The sequence below is a fragment of the Salvelinus namaycush genome, chromosome 26 (genome assembly GCF_016432855.1).
Source record: "Salvelinus namaycush isolate Seneca chromosome 26, SaNama_1.0, whole genome shotgun sequence".
NCBI classification, from domain to species: Eukaryota; Metazoa; Chordata; class Actinopteri; order Salmoniformes; family Salmonidae; genus Salvelinus; species Salvelinus namaycush.
In genome coordinates, this window is record NC_052332.1 from 23,233,153 (window position 1) to 23,255,000 (window position 21,848).

Below are 21,848 nucleotides of genomic sequence, written 5' to 3' on the forward strand. Positions count from 1 at the left end.
AGTTCACATTTTCTTCCCCTCACTTCTTTGTGTAGGTTTGAAGGACATTTTGTCTAGGACCTATTATACCTGACATTACATCCTTTCTCCTCTTCCCACAGGAATGTCTTTGAGGGCACACTTTCATAGAAACTGTTATGCAATATTGCATTACTGTTTGTAATGTGTCTGTGTTCTTTCGAACTTTCAAACATTTGACATTTTAGTCATTTACCAGACGCTCTTATCTAGAGCGACTTACAGTAGTGACTGCATACATTTTAATACTTTCTTCATACTGGTCCCCCGTAGGAATCGAACCGACAACCCTGGTGCCATGCTCTACCAATTTAGCTACACGGGACTATAGATCCTAGAGTTCCTGTGATTTGACATGGCTGTTTAAACCTTTGGTTAATGTTATTGGCCTAGTTAATATTTTGGTACATGCCTAGGTGGGCAATGCAAATATCTTGTTGGGAAGAAATCTCCTGCCCTGACAGTGCAACCAATCAGGGCCATGATATGAAGTCATTCAGTTAGAGAACATGACCCCTAGTGACATCCCTGCATGGCAACAATGAGTCAGCGTGTGGGCCAGGAAAGATGGCAGGGAAGATGGCAGGGAAAACAAAAGACAGACTGCTAACTTTGGGCTGATAATGATATTTCCTTGTTTACGAGCACCCTTAGAAGGGTTTCAACTGGTGGGGCTGAAAACAGAGGAGCTACAGTGGGTTTGTTTAAGGTCTGGCATTTAAGAGAACAATAAAAGACAGAGGTAGCTCATTTTCCTCCAGCCAAAACAAGGAGCGGAACTGTGGCTCAGACAAGGGGAGGATTGTGTCTGTCCAGAGGCTGGTATTTCATCACAGCTAGATCAGGAGTATTAATGAGCAGATTAAAAAGGTCTGCTGAATTTATTGGGAGACCAGGAGGAATATTCCATGGATGTTCTCAGAGTCTTAGAGGTCCACGTGATGTCAACAGTAGCATACACACCCACACATATACACATAAGTTCACATAAGATTAAGCATCCTTAGATAAAAAAGGGTGGAACCTTTCAAGGAGCCAAATCCATGCTGACTTCCCCTAAATAAAGAATGGTGTTTGCAACAAGCGAGAAAGCTGAAGACTTGATACTCCCTGTTGAGATCTGTCCACCTTCACTTTACTTGAATGTTTCTATTCACAGCACACATCCCTTTTAAAGTTACAACACCAATGAAAACCTGTAGCCTACAGTTTTACATGAGGCCCATTAGCAGGGCAGAGATCAGCCGTACTTAGTCATTCTCAACATTTCCCATCCTTACACTCCAGTAATCCAATGCCCTGCTCACTATCCTCATTAAATCTTAAAGAGCTGCAAACAATTAGAGAGCCTCTTGCTTTCAGCAAGCTAGCTAATGTTAGCTGGCTGGCTGGCTGTGTAGTAATATTATTCGTATCTCAGAGCCATTTGCATTGCTAGCTAGCTAACATTGAACCTGGTTGGTTATTTACCTGCAGATTCATGCAGGGTAGTAACGTTATGAGTTGGAATTATGGTTCATTGTGTCTAAACAAAAGACTCCACTATGCAAGTAACCATTTCAATAGAATGTTCATGATGTCACTGCGACAACTGTCGTAAGACATAGCTGGTAAATTCGCAGAATAACTGACGAATTTACGAATTTTCGAACACTCAACACCCGTTGAACTGGTCAGTAAAGGTTGGCAAAAAAGTGTAATTAAATTGTTGCCAGCAGCACAGTTGTAGTCACCAACGCTCTGTATAACTTAAAAACAGCCTAACCAGCTCTGCTAGGGCTAGTAAAATGGTCAGAGTGAACTGTTCCCTCATTTGTGTCTGGAAGTAGCTAGCCAACGTTAGCCAGTTAGCTTGGGTGCTTGACTGCTGTTGTTAGGTCAGAACGCTCAATCAACCCTACTCCTCGGCCAGAGTGTCCAGTGTGAGCTCTGAAAGTTCTGTGTTTATGAATGGACAATGTGACAAAGCTCTGAGTTTACGAACGACCAGAGCGCGCACTGAGCACACTATAGCACTCTATAGCACTCTAGATTGAATATATGAACACACCCGTAGTATAAACCAGCCTTTAGTCTTGAAATATTTGGTTGTTTAGTACATGGCCTCACATGTGTCTCCTTAAAGAGCTGGGTGGGGCTAAGGCTTAACCTCTCTTGGGCACGTGAGACGGTAGCATCCCACCTCTACAGCAGCCAGTGAAACTGCTGGACGCCAAATTCAAATACAGAAATACTCATTATAAAAATTCAGAAAACAAAACATATTTTACATAGGTTTAAAGATTAACTGCTTGTGAATCCAACCACGATGTCAGATTTTTAAAAAGTCTCTTTATACCCAAAAACCTCAGTTTTGTTCGCGCGTTTCTTTCAGTAATGCACAGGCTCAAACAAAGTAAAAACAGAAAGACAAAAAAATCCAAATTGTATCCGTAAAGTTCATAGAAACATGTCAAACGATGTTTATATTCAAACCTCAGGTTGTTTTTAGCCTAAATAATCAATAATATTTCAACCGGACAATAACGTCGTCAATATAAAATGTAAACAAGAAACGCACTCTCTCGGTCTTGCGCAGGAAAAAGCTCTGTGACACGGCAGGGTCCACTCATTCAGACTGCTCTTACTTCTTCATTTTTCAGAATACAAGCCTGAAACATTTTCTGAAGACTGTTGACATCTAGTGGAAGGCATAGAAACTGCATTTTGAGTCCTAAGTCAATGGATACTGTATTGGCATTGAAAAGAAAACTAAAAAAAAAAAAAAAAAAAAAAATCCTGAATGGATTTTTCTCAGGGTTTTGCCTGCCAAATCAGTTCTGTTATACTCACAGACACTATTTTAACAGTTTTGTAAACTTTAGAGTGTTTCTATCCAAATCTACCAGTTATATGCATATCATATATTCTGGGCCCGAGATGCAGGCAGTTTAATTTGGGCATGCATTTCATCCAAAATTCCGAATGCTGCCCCCTACCCTAGAGAAGTTAAGAGACAAGTGTGAACGATGCTGAATGGGTGAAGACAAAGAAGAGCTCTCTAATACTAAAGGTGTACCAAAACATTCAAGGGCCATTTTCCCCCAAAAAATTAGGTTACAAGTTTATCAACTTTCAAAGCAGAATTACTGACTTTTTGTTCCTCAACTGTAGTATATGATATACCATTTTCTAGCTCTGAGTCTCTACTTTTATCTAATGTAAAAAACACAATTTCAAATTTTGCTACATAAGATCGAGCCGGTCAGTCACTTCTCAGAATGCATCTCTCACTTCTCCATGCTCACAATGAGAGGGAGTCCAAGTGGCTTGCTCACACAGCAGCCGACAGCAAAACGTGGACAGGCAGATACTTTCATAGCAGGAATAAAAATAATGCATAGGCTATTACTGTTGATCAAATAGGCTAATGGTTTTAGAATAATCTACAGGAATGTATTGCAAAATCAAAGAAAATTACTGGCTTATGCAAAATGCTTCGGTAAGAGGAAGGCAATGTCGGTAACTTTCTGTTTATCATCCTAGCTCTAATTGAGAGTATAGTGGTCAGTAAGTGCTCATGCCTGACTCCTCATCTCTGACTGCTGACTGGCCATAAAAGAAGGGGCAGAACAGACATCCATCCCCCTTCTTAATCTCTGCTGATTTCCACTAATATCATTATGTGCTCTTTGGGGATAACCAAACTCTAGCTGGCGGTATGCTGCTCAGAGCTGCTGCATGGCAGGGGCAGGGTAAACTCTGATGCAGACAGCATGCGGCCCTCCTCAGGTCATGACGTCTGACTGGACCTGAGCCTAATTGGGGGGAAATGTTTGGGGTCTGGGCACGGTGCTACTGCAGGAGCACCCAGAGTGAAAACTTTAGGCTATGACTTTAGCACTGTTACCCTGTTTCTCTGATAGGATAAGTGAGGTATTTCACTATGGAATACACCACCACTGTGTTCATCAGAAGCCTTCATTGCACTATGCCAGCCATGATTGGCTGGACATCGAGAAGTGTGCATCAGAGAAGGGCATCCCTCCTACCCTATAAAAGGTAGCATCTCCTAGTTGGAAAGATGTTGTTTAGTGAGCGCTTTACCCGTGTGAGGTTTGGTCCAGGAAGCGAACAACTCATCACATTTTCTAAACTCCTTAGTCCTGTCCATGTTTATTTATTTTTAACCTTTATGTAACTAGGCAAGTCAGTTAAGAACAAGTTCTTATTTACAATGACGGCCAGACGGACAATCTTCTCTGCAGCACTCCACCAATCAGGCCTTTATGGTAGAGTGGTCAGGCGGAAGCCACAACTCAGTAAAAGGCACATAAGAGCCAAAGGGCACCTAAAGGAATCTCAGACCATGAGAAACAAGATTCTCTGGTCTGATGAAACCAAGATTGAACTCTTTGGCCTGAATGCCAAGAGTCACGTCTGGAGGAAACTAGGCACCGCTCATCACCTGGCCAATACCATCCCTACGGTGAAGCATGGTGGTGGCAGCATCATGCTGTGGGAATGTTTTTCAGCGGCAGGGACTGGGAGACTAGTCAGGATCGAGTGAAAGATGAATGCAGCAAAGTACAGAGAGATCCTTGATGAAAACCTGCTCCAGAGCGCTCAGGACCTCAGACTGGGGCAAAGGTTCACCTTCCAACAGGACAACGACCCTAAGCACACAGCCAAGACAACGCAGGAGTGGCTTCGGGACAAGTCTTTGAATGTCCTTGAGAGGCCCAGCCAGAGCCTGGACTTGAACCCGATCGATCATCTCTGGAGAGACATAAAAATAGCTGTGCAGGCCTCCCGGGTGGCGCAGTGGTCTAGGGCACTGCATCGCAGCGCTAGCTGTGCCACCAGAGATTCTGGGTTCGCGCCCAGGCTCTGTCGCAGCCGGCCGCGACCGGGAGGTCCGTGGGGCGACGCACAATTGGCCTAGCGTCGTCCGGGTTAGGGAGGGTTTGACCGGTAGGGATATCCTTGTAACCAAGGTCGCCAGGTGCACAGTGTTTCCTCCGACACATTGGTGCGGCTGGCTTCCGGGTTGGATGCGCGCTGTGTTAAGAAGCAGTACGGCTTGGTTGGGTTGTGTTTCGGAGGATGCATGGCTTTCGACCTTCGTCTCTCCCGAGCCCGTACGGGAGTTGTAGCGATGAGACAGGATATTAATTACTAACAATTGGATACCACAAAATTGGGGAGAAAAAGGGGGTAAAATTAAATAGATAAAAAATAATAATAAAAAAATAAAAAATAGCTGTGCAGCGACGCTCCCCATCCAACCTGACAGAGCTTGAGAGGATCTGCAAAGAGAAAACGGGAGAAACTCTCCAAATACAGGTGTGCCAAGTTTGTAGCGTCATACCCAAGAAGACTCATAGCTGTAATCGCTGCCAAAGGTACTTCAACAAAGTACTGAGTAAAGGGTCTAAATACTTATGTACATTTTATATTTCTTTTTTTTTCTTTTTATAAAATATTTCTGTTTTTGATTTGTCATTATGGGGTGTTGTGTGTAGATTGATGAGGAGGAAAAACGATTTAATACATTTTAGAATAAGGATGTAACGTAACAAAATGTGGAAAAAGTCAAGGGGTCTGAATACTTTCCGAATGCACTGTAAGAGTTTGCAGTTCTCCTCCACACATTTCCCTACCAAGCATCCTCTGTCTGAGCCAGTCTGGCCCACAGCCGAGCCATTACAAACCATGTAACAAAACTGTAGAGTCGGCTACTCTTGGCATCCTCGCTCTCCTTTTAAGACTTTGTATAGGTCTTGTACATTTCCTCCAACCATACTGCAGAGTTAAAATAAGAGCCAGAGGTAGGCCTAAACCCTGCCTTGCCTTTCAGAGGGATTTATTTGCAATATGGGGACATCTGCTTTGATTGTGTACATACAGATAAGGCACAGCAGCACGATGAGTATATGTTAAATCGTCCATCAAAAAGGCACAGTTTTTCTAATTGTTGATTGTGACTGATTGCCATTAGGCTTTTGTCTATAATGTTAATCTTTGAGCCTTTGGAATTAGTTTTATATAGGCCATATGAGATAATCCTATGTATAGCCTACTGTACAAACTGGTTTGTTGCCTCGTAGTATCTTGCAAAAATCAGTTTAAATCAAATACTAATTATGTTACACATTGTTGAGTTGGAGGATCTGCTGAATTATTGTGGAAGAAGTAGATTGTAATTTGAGGAAATCTGTGAAGTCTATGCACATCAATGTGTGTCTATGTAAAGGCCTGCTCAAATACTCATCAAATTAGTTCAACTACTTCAACTACTACCTTAAAGCATTTCTTAGAATCCTGAGAAGTTCAAAAATGGGTGAATGTTGTTACTCTTGTATTTACCCACGTGCACCAATAGGAAATAACCATGTCAGTTTGGGTCATGTTGCGTTGAATCCTTAAATACTCAACTTAATAATAATAATAATAGATTGGATTTATATAGTGCTTTCTACCAACATGGATAGTCAAAGCACTTTACATAGTAGGGAGAAACTCACTTCACCCCAAATGCACGGTGACCATTTTTGTGCCAGAACACTCCCTACACATCAGCTATCAGGTGGAGAGGTGAGGAGTGATATATGCCAATTCGGAATGAGGGGGATAATTAGGTAGCCATGATGGAATTGGGCCAGGTTGGGAATTTTGCCACTTGATCTGACATATAGCAAACTAGGTCAAATAAAGAAATGTGTGACCTGATAAATGAATTTCGAGCATGAATCCATTACCATACAAAAAAATACAAGTAGCATAAACTGTTGTGTGACATGATGTAAACTAGATGGAGATGAAGAGACTCCTGAGGCAAGATGAGCCTTTGTTTTGAGGAGAGGGGGAGGAGAGGGGAGGGCTATCACAGGTGGAGAGGTGAAGGGGGAAGGTAGAAATCCCCTCTCTCCAGTGGCCATTGATCAGAGTTGGTGTCATGGTAACCAACACATTACCCTCACACACACACACAAGACAGCTGCTGGCTTGCTTACCTGTCTCAGGTGATAGTGGTTATTATACACTCAGTGTACAGTGGTCTTGTGTGTTGTGTAGTCAGCTCAGATTCATCAAACCACCCATTCTGTGTCCAGCAGTAGAGAGTGGTTCTGTTAACTGTGGAATGTGTGACATTCCAGACAATCTTCCAGCTCCACACCACCCCCAACACAACCTCTCCCATCCCTTCTGTCTACAAGGGCCTCTGTCTCCAAGGATGGGTGAACCCTGGCCTTTCAAGACAATCATTCCAAGGCTTGATCAATGTTTGGATCCTTGTTATCATGAGGGTTACAGGAAACCAGATAGTTTTATGAGCTCATACAGCCTTAACAAACAATACAACACCAGGCTAAGTGCCTGTCACATTATATCAAGTTAACAACAGAGAACAGCACACGCTAACTGGAAAATCCACTTGGTGTGTAGATAATGACAATCAAAATGTAATCTGTATCTCTAAGCAGGAAACCAATGTCTCTGTCTCTTACACAATGTACAAGTGGTAGGTGACTCATCCATCTCCACCCAGGAAGGGTTTTGATCTCTAGACAAGCTACAGGTAACTGCCAAAATAAAGGAAACACTTGCCCATTATTTTGGCTACCATGGCTAGAAGAGATCTCAGTGACTTTGAAAGAGGGGTCTCACAAAAGAGCATGGAGGGTTAAAAGAGTGTGTGTATGTGTGTCTCAGTCACAAGATCTCAACCCAATGGAACACTTATGGGAGATTCTTGAGCCACCACCATCTTGTGGAAGAATGGTGTCACATCCCTCGAATATAGTTCCAGACACTTGTAGAATATATGCCTAAGCGCATTGAAGCTGTTCTGGCTGCTCGTGCTGGCCCAATGCCTAGAGCTGGGACGATAAACCGAAAATTAGCCACATTGACCATTCTAGTGTGGGTTCGGTACTAGAATTTTTGCTACTTTTGTTACTTCTGTCAAATGTGTCTCACGTTGTGTGCTGATTTGAGAGAGGATCAAGTCTGTCTATCACCGTGCCTGCTCCATGCCTGCTCCACTTACTCATTGCTAGCTGTAGCCTGTCCTGAGGAATGACTGCACTCCCTTGGAGTCTGGGCTGTATCGTCACTTATGTTGCATAGAAGTTAACACACTTGAATAATGCTACAGGGCATGTACATTTTTTGAACCTGTTAATTACTGTTCGCACAACAATGACCATTAGCATTACAGGCCAGAACACACCGGTAGCTTCAAGCTTTGTAGGTCAACTTTCCTTGCTAGCTTACAGCTGAAGCTAACATCTATTCACTACCATAGTACAAAACAGTGATAATGCAAAATATTGCTGATTTCAAAGTTGATTGTCACCAAAAACATTATAAAATTTTCTTCATCTCCCCTGCCTCACATCTCTCAATATCATCTTCTGTGCGTGAGAATAACGTATAGAAACAGTGCGCACTTTCATAAAAGAAAGGGTTGATTCTTCTATTGAAAAGCTGTTGATCAGTACAATAAAATAAGTCCCAAATGGAAGGGAACAGACTGTTTTTCCTCTGTAGCCCCATGAAATTAAGCAAAACAAGCTCAATAACTCAATGCATGCACTCCTATATGCATTCACCTGTATTGTGAATAAGCCTAGGTTACATCTTGATTTACGTAGTTCATTAATAGACTCGAGATTTACTATTCAAATAAATGATTACCCTTATGTTATGTAGTTAGATTGGTAAAAAAAAAAATATGTCAAATTGATTGTATGATTGTATAATTGATTCATTAATTAAAAAAATAACATTTCAAATGTAATAATGAACTCAAAATATCTGTCTGGATCAAGTGCCATTCTCTGACTTTGGCTAATACGCCTTCTTTTTTTGCCGTGGTATCGTTTTGGTAACGAGTATCGTGATGGTATAGAGCAGAGTTGTGGACTCGAGTCACATGACATGGACTCGAGGCTGACTCGAGTCACAAACTTGATGACTTGAGACTCGACTTGACAGAAAATAATACAACTTGAGACTTGACTTGGAGCTTTAAGACTTGGGACTCGACATTGACTTGAGACTGATGACTTGATCTTATCTGGCCAGGTTTGGTAATGTTTTGTTACTCATTTTGTGGCACAGAGTCTACGTGGATTACTCTACACACAGCCAGAGACAGTAGCCGCACCATCGCTCTTACAAAAAACCTGCAACAGATTGGGACTCTGACTGGACCAGCAAACTGTCAATCAATACAGGTCTGGTGGCAAGCTAGCGAACAGATTGCTGATTTGCTGTACAGCTATAGGATTGGGTTCAGCGCAAAAGTCAAATTATAGGAAAAGAGGATTGCCATAATAAACAAATATGCAGTATCAACATTTTTGGGCTGATCAAGAATATTAACTGTTTACATTGCAAGCCCATCAGCAATTGGTCAATAATTACTAGCATAGGCCTACTGGTATTTTAGGAAGTAACAATTGCTTGAAATTGATCATTTACTTATGAAGCTTGCATTTGGAATTTGGTTAAAATTAATTCTTATTGTGGCAAAGACGCACCATAGTTCAGAGTTCCGTACGTCTGTGTCCTCTGACATTCTGGTTGTGCGAAATAGAATCACACGTGCCTCAGTGTGCACAGAAATATGCTACGTGGCCTGTAATCCACGCTTTGGAGTCAGAATGTTGAATAAGAGAAACTTATTGTTCTATGTATGCATTGTGTTGAAATATCATTAATAATCATTAAGTCTGATTAAGACAAATGCACCAATGCAACAATGTGTGGAAATGGCCTTTTATGTTGTAGAACCAGTTTATTGGTTGTAATTGCCAATTGGGTAATTGTATGGGTCCTGGGGGCCAAGTGCTTATATAATGTAGGCCTACCGTTTGAGCTCCTGTTAGACAGATTCCATTTGGTTTTTCAAGGGGAGGATGTACAGTCTTGCCCTCTACCTGTGTCCGTTCAAATAGGACAGGTTAATCCTATTGCCGGTGTATATTTGTTAAATCTACATGTATATTTTGTATGATATGGCACTTTCACCTTTGGATCACCAAGACTTGTAAATAAATGTACACTCTGAGCATGTCAACCTGCCTGCCTTCTGCTGATTTCATGCTCTTATGACTGCTACCAGGACCCTATTTTATAATTAGCTTACATGGGCTAATCAAAATGTGTTGTACAAAAAATGATGAAAAGGGCTGTCTGGTAGCCTCAATAAATAGACAAAGATTTGTAGTTGAACAAGTCGTTGTATGTATAGATTTTTTAAAATTTGATTTAAGACTTGACTTGAAAACTTGTGACTCGACTTGCTCTTAGAATGCACTTGGACTTAACTCAAGTCTTGACCCGTTCTACTTAGGACTAGACTTGAGTCTTGCTTGTGACTAGAATAATAGTGACTTGGTCCCACCTCTGGTATAGAGTATTGTGATACTAAACCTGGTATCGAAGTCAAAATTCTGGTATTGTGACAACACTAGACCATACCGATCACTTATCGCTGGTATTTTGCTGCTATGTGACCCGTTTCAGGAAAATAGGCGTATGTCACAGGTCACTACTTCACACAAGAGCCATTTGAATGTAATATTTTGTTTTATCAAAATTTGCTTTTTGGCAGAAATGCCTTCTGGAACATGTGAACTTTCATGTGCCTTAATAACTAACTTCTATACCGTCTGTCAGAGATGTTCACAAGTCTTTGAGGTAGAGTCCAAGTCAAGTCTCAAGTCTTTTAGGGCCAAGTCTAAGTCAAGTCTCAAGTCCCTTTTGGAAATTGCTTTCTGCCTGCTGTGGGTTAGGTCTATAAACCTTGTAAATGATTTGAAGAGACTCTCTTGTTCATTAGTCCAAATTGTATGAAAGAAAGCACATCAGGCGCTATTTAAATCAAAACAGTTTACATTAATAAAAGTAATTGTAACGGATATGAAAAAAAGCAAACATAACATTTTAAAGTGCATGGGTATTTTGTGGCAGACATGGTCTATATTTCACTTCATTCTGTCACACAAACAGAAAATCTGTAGGTGAGGGAGGATAAATGACAAGTATGAATGTAAACCAAATGTAAACCAAACTGTTCAATAACTGCACTACTAAAGTGTCCTATATATCAAAAGTAATTACCTTTATTCCTAAAATATACTTACTGACCATGACATTTAACAGAAATAAAATTTCCTGTAACAAGTAGCAAATTAAATCCTGTGCCCTAAGACGGAGAACATTTCTGTTGCAGACAGTTTACATTTCAGAAAGATCAAGTTTGTCAGCGTTCTTGCACTGAGCCTGGCACGATGAGGGTGCATGATGAAGGCCTCCATGACTAAACACTCTCTCCACTGGGGCACTGGTGGCAGGCCCAGCCAACACTTGAAATCAATACGTTCTTGTCTGCATATTTTTTTGCAGAAAGCAGACATTCTAGAACGCTTTTCAGCCCTCTGGATTAAACTACTTTGTGTTACAATGCCGCCTGTTCAAATGAAATCAAATTGTATTAGTCACATTCACCTTACAGTGAAATGCTTACTTACGAGCTCAAAACCAACAATGCAGTTTAAAATATGGATAAGAATAAGAGATAAAAGTAACAAGTAATTAAAGAGCAGCAGTAAAATAACAATAGCGAGACTATATACAGGGGGTTACCGATACAGAGTCAATGTGCTGGGACACCGGTTAGTTGAGGTAGTATGTACATGTAGGTAGAGTTATTAAAGTGACTATGCATAGATGACAACAGAGAGTAGCAGTGTTCAGAAGCCTCTTGGACCTAGACTTGGCGCTCCGGTACCGCTTGCCGTGCGGTAGCAGAGAGAACAGTGTATGACTAGGGTGGCTGGAGTTTTTGACAATTTTTAGGGCCTCCTTCCACGGCCTGGTATAGAGGTCCTGGATGGCAGGGCCATTCGCACTACCCTCTGTAGTGCCTTGCGGTCGGAGGCTGAGCAGTTGCCATACCAGGCAGTGATGCAACCAGTCAGGATGCTCTCGATGGTGCAGCTGTAGAACCTTTTGAGGATCTGAGGACCCATGCCAAATCTTTTTCAGTCTCCTGAGGGGAATAGGTTTTGTCGTGCCCTCTTCATGACTGTCTTGGTCTGCTTGGACAATGTTAGTTTGTTGGTGATGTGGACACCAAGGAACGTGAAGCGCTCAACCTGCTCCATTGCAGCCCTGTCGATGAGAATGGGGGCGTGCTCGGTCCTCTTTTTCCTGTAGTCCACAATCATCTCCTTTGTCTTGATCACGTTGAGGGAGAGGTTGTTGTCCTGGCACCACACGGCCAGGTCGCTGACCTCCTCCCTATAGGCTGTCTCGTTGTTGTCGGTGATCAGGCCTGCCACTGTTGTGTCATCAGCAAATGTAATGATGGTGTTGGAGTCGTGCCTGGCCGTGCAGTCATGAGTGAATAGGGAATACAGGAAGGGACTGAGCACGCACCCCTGAGGGGCCCCTGTGTTGAGGATCAGCGTGGGGGATGTGTTGTTACTTACCCTTACCACCTGGGGGCGGCCCGTCAGGAAGTCCAGGATCCAGTTGCAGAGGGAGGTGTTTAGTCCAGGGTCCTTAGCTTATTGATGAGCTTTGAGGGCACTATGGTGTTGAACGTTGCGCTACAGTCAATGAATAGCATTCTCACATAGGTGTTCCTTTTGTCCAGGTGGGAAAGGGCAGTGTGGAGTGCAATAGAGATTGCATCATCTGTGGATCTGTTGGGGCGGTATGCACATTGGAGTGGGTCTAGGGTTTCTGGGATGATGGTGTTGATGTGAGCCATGACCAGCCTTTCAAAGCACTTCAGACGTGTTCCATGTTATCTGACAGAATGTACAACAAAAACTTATCCCAGTACTGACTTACATTGTTCACGAGTCTCTCATCTAGAATCCAAGTCAAGTCTCAAGGCAACTGATCACGAGTCTAAGTCAAGTCGCAAGTCATTTTGCGACTTAAGTGCAACTCGAGACCGAGTCTCAGACTCAAGTTTCCATCTCTGCCATCTGTAAATACAAATAAAATTGTTAAATTACGAGCCTAGTTGGTTTAGCCACATAAAAAGCCAGACATTTTCCTGCTAGCCATGATTGGCCGAGATAATGAGTGGGCTGGACATGCCGAGAAATTAGTTCAGGTTGGTCTGCCATATAGCTCGCTTCTGTCTATTTGAGCTGGTTAGTATGTGTAGGTAATCCTGTCTAACGTAGCTTTAAATATATATATATATTGCTTAGTAGAACTGCATAAGTGTTGCTCTCCACTTTTTAGAGGACCAAGTTTTGAAATCAGAGGAATTATAGTTTGATAGCTAAGGAGATGGAGAAAACACCTGTCTCCAGATTACATCTTCAAACTAAGGGCAATCATGGCATCTGTGACAGGGAGAAGCGTCCAACCATAATGGGTCGAACCATAAACGGGTAAGATAGTCTAGCTAGCTACATTTTCAGATATTACACGTTTCTAATTTTGACATAAAATCTTTTCATTTCAAGTTAAAGTGTACTGTTAGCTAGCTAGCTAACATTAGCTGGCTCGCTAGCTAACGTTACATGTATGATCTTATTATTCGTATCTCAGAGCCATTTGCTTTGCTAGTTGTAACTTAATGTTAGCTAGCTATTTGGTTAGCTACCTGCAGATTCATGCAGGGTAGTAACGTCATGAGTTGGGATTATGGTTCATTGTTTAGCTAGCTAGCTACATGTCTTAACAAAAGACTCCACTATGCAAGTGTCCATTTTAATAGAATGTCAATGCAACAACTGTTAGCCAGTTCGCTTTGGTGCTTGACTGCTGTTGTTAGGACAGAATGCTCGGATCAACCCTTAAAGATATTGGTGGAGCTAAAGCTTAAGAGGTTGTGAATGATGCTGAATGGGTGTAGACAAAGAAGAGCTCTTCAGTAGGTACCAAAATATTCAAAGGCCATTTTCTCAAAAGTGAGGTTACAAGTTCATCAACTTTCAAAGCAGAATTACTTTCCAATTGTTCCTCAAATGCAGTGTATAATATACTATTTTGTAGCTCTGTGTCTCTGCTTTATCCAATGTAAAAAAACACATAAGACCGAATCAAGGCCGTCGGTCACATATCGTTCTTTACAATAAGTAGCCATTTACTAGAGGAATGTGAAGTTGGAAATTAAATATGTTTGCTAAAATGGGTCACTGTTAATGGGACAATTGATGGCTACAACAATCAAACTAGTACTAGTAGTTTAAAGGATCATATATTTTTTTTATTGCACATTAATTATCTTTCTATTTATCGTTATCACATTCATTTAGGCAATTTATTGCAATATGGATTTTTGTCCATATCGTCCCAACTCTACCAATGCCCTATTAAGACACTTTATGTTGGTGTTTGCTTTATTTTGGCAGTCACCAGTACATCCTTTCCTCTGACTTCATGGACCTGTAACGATTGAACAAGTTAAAGCCAGTCAAATGATGAGAATTAACTTATTGCTTACACCTTTCAAGTCTTACAGATCATTACAGAAGAGACAAGCGGAAAGGAAGTCTACTAAAACCAATGTCTCCAGTGGAGCCAAGCCATGCAAATATTACAATAAGGGAACTAAGTCCTGTTAACTTAGAAAGAGGGAGTGGGGGAGATGTGTGAGGTGAGGAAGGGGTGGGATTCCACCAAGGGATTCTGATAGATTAGGGGTTTATGAGGGAGTTGGGGTACGCAGGCCAGAAAAGGTTAAATCATATATCTAAGCCAATGTAGTGGTTGGTGGCTGTTAGGGCTGCCATGAAACAATATTGAATAAATATTTTTTGACCCTTGGTAAGTAGTCCCATCAAAGTCTGATGCTTGGGCCTTTTGCCACCTGAGTCTGATACATCTAGGTTAATCACCAACAACCTTCCCTCCACACTACTTCAGGGCTATGATGATATCATGATTTAGTCAAACCCTTCAATCTAGACAGACCAGGGAGAAACTGAGACTCTGGCCCTGTGGGGAAGGCTTTCTTTGTGACTCACTACAATTTGCAGCCAGGAAGGCAGGGAGTGTTTGCTGAAGTGGGGGAGACGGAAGAGTCATCAAGGTTAATGCTGGTTAGTGGTTTCCCAGGTCACCAGGGAATAAACCATAAAAGCTCAAACGGATAGTGATAACAAAACCTTGCACAGTCGCACCATCCAAATGACATGCGTTTGAAAGCCTTGTGTTTTGTAGGCCTAGCAAGGCAAACTGAAACATGCCAGTCAGTCATGGAAGCAGCACATGACAGGAGAAAGTAAAGAGTGTCTTTAGTGTTGTTGACATGAGGGCAGTTGTTCCTGTTACGGTTCATGAGTGTTGGGTTACAGTAAATGTTTGTCTGTTTCTGTTTTCTGCAAGCTCAGGCATCATCCATTATCAGCCAGCCACAAACAAACAGGATGAATAGGTCCAGGTCTAATAACCCACCTTGCTCTTTACAGTCTGCTTAGGTTTGTAAAGTTGAACCAAACAGGCATTACTGGCACCTTTAAAAGAACAACAGACCAGATGCTAGTATCAACCATCCATACTGGGTCTGAAAACCTGTTGAGTTTCTGGTTTCTCTTTATTGGCCTAGTTGGAAGAGGTTATCAGATAGCGTTTTCACCTGAAATGTCAGGTTGGGGAAAACCAGCCTCCCTTTTGGACCCTTCCCTTATGTATAACTCTCGTAAGAGCCCTTTGATGGGACTTCAGACTGATGTGGCGTTTTAACCTGAAATGTTAGTTTCATTTCCTACCAGCCTCATCATTGGACACTTCCAGTGACAGTCAGATGGACATCAAATGTGTGAGTCAATGATATACATCTTGACCACAAGCTTCCCAAAGCCTGATGAAACCAGCAGTATCAATACAGTGGTGTTACCTTACTGTATCAGATGTCTATATGTGACTCACCACCTGGATTCGGTCTTATGTAGCAACATTTACATTTCTGTTTTTTACATTGGATAAAAGTAGAGACTCAGAGCTACAAAATAGTATATAATCTACTGCATTTGAGGAACAATGGGAAAGTAATTTTGCTTTGAAAGTTGATAAACTTGTCAACTCACTTTTGAGAAAATTGCATTTTAGTGTTTCGGTGAGAGAGCTCTTCTTTGTCTACACCCATTCAGCATTGTTCACACCCTCTTAAGCTTTAGCCCCACCCATCTCGTTGAGTTCAGAGCGCACACTTGATGCTCTGGCCGATAATTTGTTTACCTCTGGATAACATGAAAACAGCCTAACCGGCTCTGCTGGCAACAATTTCATTATGCTTTTTTGCTGACGTTTACTGACACCGGCCATATTCAACGGGTGTTGTAGCTAGCTACCTAGGTAAACAAGGAACGTAGCTAGGTAAACAACATGTAAGATCACACACACATCACGTCACGTTAGCTAACGAGCCAGCCACCTAACGTTAGCTAGGGAGCCAGCCAGCTAACACTAGCTAACAATACACTTTAGCTTGAAATGAAACCACTTTGTAAAAATTAGAAACGTGTAATATCTGAAAATGTAGCTAGCTAGACTATCTTACCCGTATACATCATCATGCATGATGGACGCGTCTCCCTGTCATGAATCTATGCCACAAATGCTTTTAGTTTTAAGACGTAATCCGGAAACAGGTGTTTTCGCCATCTCTTTAGCTATCGTACTCTAATTCCACTGATTTCAAGACTCGATCCTCCAGAAAGTGGAGAGCAAACATTATGCAGCTACATTTAAAAAAAAATCAGCGTTCGACAGAATTACCAACACAGACTGACCAGCTAAAATAGACAAAAGCCTTCTATATGGCAGACCAATCCGAACTCATCTCTCGGCATGTCCAGCCCACTCATTATCTCAGCCAATCATGACTAGGTGGAAGGTTGCTATCTTTTTATGTGGCTTAACCAACAAGGCTCGTAATTTAACAATTTTATTCGTATTTACAGATGGCATACAAGTTTAAGGCACATGAAAGTTAACATGTTCAAGAAGGCATTTCTGCCACACAAAAAAAACGCATTTCGATAAAAATTGTTTTTACATTTAAACTGCTCTCCTGTGAAGTCGTGACTTGTGACCTACGCCTAGTTTCCTGAATCGGGTCACATATTCAGACTGGGGCCCACCATGCTGCTCACTCAGGGGAAGCCCAGGAAAGACAGATAGCCAGTCAACACAGAGCAGTACAGTGAACATACATGTAATAGACACCATGATTCTCACAGCCACCACGTCAGATCTATAAAGGGAAGATCACTGTCTTATTATTGACTCTGTGGGTTCCCCTGCCACTGAATGAATGCTATATAACCAAAGAAAAACAGAACACCTTGGTGTATGCTTACCTGAGCTAGCCTTTATGTGAGTGTGTACTTGTGCTGAATTAGGTTGCAAAGAATTAGACCCAACATGTTTAGATATGGCTATAAATGTACAACAAAATAATAACAAACAGTAATAACAGGTGCATTATTAATGTGAGAAGAGAAAGAAAGAGAAAGGGGGATACCTAGTCAGTTGTACAACTGAATGCCTTCAACTGAACTGTCTTCCACATTTAACCCAACCCCTCTGAATCAGAGAGGTGCAGGGGACTGCCATAATCAACATCTTTAGCACCCGGGGAACAGTGGGTTAACTGCCTTGCTCAGGGGAAGAATGACCGTTTTTTACCTTGCCAGGTCTGGGATTTGATCCAGAAACCTTTCGGTTACTGGCCCAATGCTCTAACCACTAGGCTACCTGCCGCCCCTTGTGTTTGTCTTCCTCTGCTAGATAATCAATGGAAATACAGACTAATGGTCTACTCTTCATCAATAATACAGTGGGCCAGTGAATCTCCCTCATCATTCAAGGTCCGTCTCTACATACTAACCATAACAGACACACCATGGGCTGCAGACGCCACTGTACTTGCTATTCTATTTGTTGCAGTACAACACTGGGTAACTGTATACACCTCACTCAGACCACAATGTAGATACAAGGCAGCTATTGAGCCAATCCATAAAGCTCACATAATGAAGACATCCATGTAATGGATAGCATACACATAATAGTATGTACTGTAGTGCCAGAGAGTGTATACACACAAAAACACATATTTATCCACAAAAACGACACACTCGATTGATCTCCTTTACTAAAATATCCTCACAGCAGTCCTGTTGCATATAGTGACGATGACAGAATGAAATACAATAACTTGGTGTTAATGCAGTGTCTGATGCAGTTCCTCAACATGATTCAGGGCTTGCTAGGGCTGGCTCTAGAGCCAAATAGACATGGCTACACATCAGCAGAATGATTGTAAAAAGCTCTTGAGGACCCGTTGTCTCCTGGGGCCTTACAGACTTCATGCAGACTGACTAAATGAGAGGAGAGACCAGGCTGATTGTGTAGGCACTAGGCAGCTCACGGACAATGGTGTGGCTAGGAGACAGAGATCAATTTCAACCAATTTCCCCTCCTTTCTCTCTGAGGGGTGGCAGTGGCCCTCCGGCAATCGGCAGTGAAGCTTGAGGAACAAACCTCTGTGGGAGAGATAAGACAAGAGTGCTGACATTTGTCACACAGGGAAGTATGGTATATATCACCATCGGTTTAGAATGAGGCAGCAGCAATCATATCAAAAGAAGATGGGATACATTTGAACAATGGCATTCTGAATTTGAATCTGAACATCAGGGGTGGACACAGAAAACATTGTATTTTCTGTTCTCACTAATCTAAATAGATTTTTTGGGGGTCTCCAAAAAACAGGTTTATTTGTCTGGTGTTTTGAGATGGATAGTGAGAGTATTGGGAGAGGGTACAGCCTGTGATAGGAATTCAGAGTACTCCTGGACCCTATTTGTCTGGTATTAATGTTTCACCAATCACAGTCTAAAAAAACATGGCTGGCATTACTACTGGAAAGAAATCAAGACAATTTATCTGGTCACAGCCAGGGCATTTAAAATATTCTGTAATTAATTAGATTTAGAGCCAAGGCATTTAATGGATAATGATGTCATCAATCAAATAGGGGAGCCATTGCATCATCTAAAAGGATGATGTCATTGATCACATAGACAGGCATTTACATTAAAGGGTGATGTCATGCCTGAGAAAGAGCCTGAAATGGGTCCAGAATCTCTTAACCTAAGGAGCCTTCATTCAACAAGAAAGTGCCATATATCACATTGAGGGATGATAACATGGTCTGGTCACGGATTTCACACTAGAAGTCTAATGTGAATGCTGTGAGTGTATTACTTAAACAGAGAATGTGGTAGGCAGACTATACAGACTATCTACTGACAACTGCCGGATGCCATGAGGGTGTTGGTGGTAGGCTGATGACAACACCTACCCACTAACACTACCCCCCAAGTGTCTCCGTCCTCGGAGCTCGCCCCTACTAGTCTCATCAGTCACCATAGGGATGTGTGATCGGCCGGCCCGGTGCCTCCCAGTGTAACGTATCACAGTACGCGCCACGACTTGTCTTAACGCCATGTATCACAGGTCTGCAAACATGGGACGGTCTTAATCTACTAATACATACATGTCAAGGTGTATCAGGCTCAGAATGTCAAGGAGACTGAGAAATGTTGGCTTAAATTCACCATGTCACACAACATGATTGAGACAGAAAAAAAATATATGATATTCAAACTTAATAGCAATACTTGAATAACACACATAATGTGATTTCAAATTTGGATCAGATCCATATGCAGGTGTTTAATAAAAAAAGCAAACAGATTGAAGTGGAAGTCAGACAAAGGATGCTTGCAAAATACTTGGCATTAGTCAAACTACATTAATGGGGATTCTGGGAAAGGTTTGCATTTCAAGTAACCACACTTGCCAATTTAAAGGGCCAAAATCTTATTCCCTAATAGATTATTGCCATCTCACTAGGCTCGTCTGTGAGATGAGACTGCCATCTCACAAGTCTGAAAATTCCATATACTGTATTATTGCAAACAAGGAGCTGTTAATGATGTTGTGTAATGGTCATATATCATGTGAAGTGAAATATACTTTATTTTGAAGTTGTCTATGGCTATGGGCTGATTGGGTTCCCCTATTATCTGGCAGGAATCTGTTCTAAGATCACTTCTACACACAATTTAAACAATGAGTGCTTTGTGTACCTTCATGGAAACCTCACAAGCTGCCCTCCACCTTACCTAACCTCGACCTTCTACCATCTCAAAAACATAATCTATACAAAACCTAAAATGATCTGTCTTTTTAAGTAACAATCCACTAAGCACACATTGGGTGAATCAACGTTGTTTCCGTCATTTCAATGAAATTACGTTGAACCAACGTGGAATAGACGTTGAATGGACGTCTGTCCAGTGGGAATTGACCAGATTAAAATCTGACATTCACACCTTGAAAAAAATAAACACTACACAGCCACACCTGTTGACTTTCTGTTCTTGTGGTTTTTCTCCACATCATATTGGAATAACTGGCAACATTATACAACTATGATAACTAAACTACAGGTCATACTAAACTAAACTAGAACTAAACAGGATGAGGTAATGTTACGGGATGTTGCTACTGTCTAAAAGTAACTGTTACCAAAACTGCTGTAAACATCTGAAATCAGCAGCTGTCACAGTCAAGAACAGGCATGCCCACTACCCAACACCAATGCGCAATAGCTATCCCAACATAAATGTAAGATACTACTAATACAATGTTGCATGACAAAAGACAAATAGAATAGACAATAGAAACCTCATACATGTCATTGTTGGAAATTAAGGACGGCATCTTTCATTTAAACCATGTAAAGAGCGGAAAAGTTCCACCCCTCCTGCAGTTCGTCCACCGAAATCGAATCCTAATGCGCTTCGTTGAGCCAGTGGTAAATGTATCAACAAATAATTAAATCTTACCCTTATATTGCAGTGAGCTACCACTTGTAATTTTCACAGTTCCACTTATGGATTCGCCAGGGCTGTAGACCACTTTGTTGTTGGTAAAAGTAATATCGAATTCCTGAAGCTTGCCCATGACTTCGCTACCCTCCGCGTCTCACAACAAAAAACGGATTATGGTGCGCGAGGGATAGGTCTACCGCCGCCTATGGAAACTGGAACCGAGCTGTCTCGAAGATGGTGGATAAATAAAGATGTCCTACTAAGGCCGTTTACCATTGGAAAAAATTGTTAGTTTCGGTCTGCTTTAGGGGGTGGCTCTCCCGATAGGCACCAATGCGATAGCAGCTGAGTCTAGTCTGCTAGTTCATTGACTGTAATGTAACCAGAAAAACGAGGGAGTGGAATGTCTCGCTTCCTCTTCCGTCTCTTGCTCTCTAATCTCACCTGCAGTTTGCACTCCACCGAGTTTTCAAGAGCAGTGACGTCAATACGCAAATATGTATTATATTCAAGTGTATTTTGTTATACTTGTTGTTAATAATTACAAATATATATTTATAAAAATATATATAAGGTTGGTAGCCTACTCTTTCATAACTAGCCACATAATGTAAATATTATGTTATTCAAGCATTTGTGTTAAGGTCATCTTGGCATATTCACAGTACACCTCCCAGTGGAGATACTATAATAACACTGTAATAACCACAGTACACATTACACTACTCAACATTGGTCTCTGAAAATTTCTATATTTCTTAAACATGCTATTTTGCAGACATTGAGCCATTGATTGAGTTGGACCACACATTCACTGAATTACAGGAAGGATGCATCAAACACTGTATGGTGGGTTACCCCTCTCTTCACCCATCTCCACCTCCATCCCCACCTCACTAGAAAATGTTAGACAGCAGGGCACTCCAAATCTCCAGATTGAGATTAGCTACATGC

General features: G+C 41.7%; 1 protein-coding gene across 1 annotated transcript in view; it reads right to left on the reverse strand.

The window, feature by feature from the left end:
• The window catches only part of arrdc1b (arrestin domain containing 1b), a 50,516-nt gene extending 29,469 nt beyond the window's left edge, over positions 1 to 21,047 (reverse strand). Inside the window, exon 1 of the mRNA XM_038964666.1 lies at positions 20,910 to 21,047. Coding sequence (XP_038820594.1) covers positions 20,910 to 21,027 — 118 coding nt within the window. The 5' untranslated portion in view covers positions 21,028 to 21,047. The remainder of the gene's footprint in view (positions 1 to 20,909) is intronic.
• Positions 21,048 to 21,848: the final 801 nt, after the last annotated feature.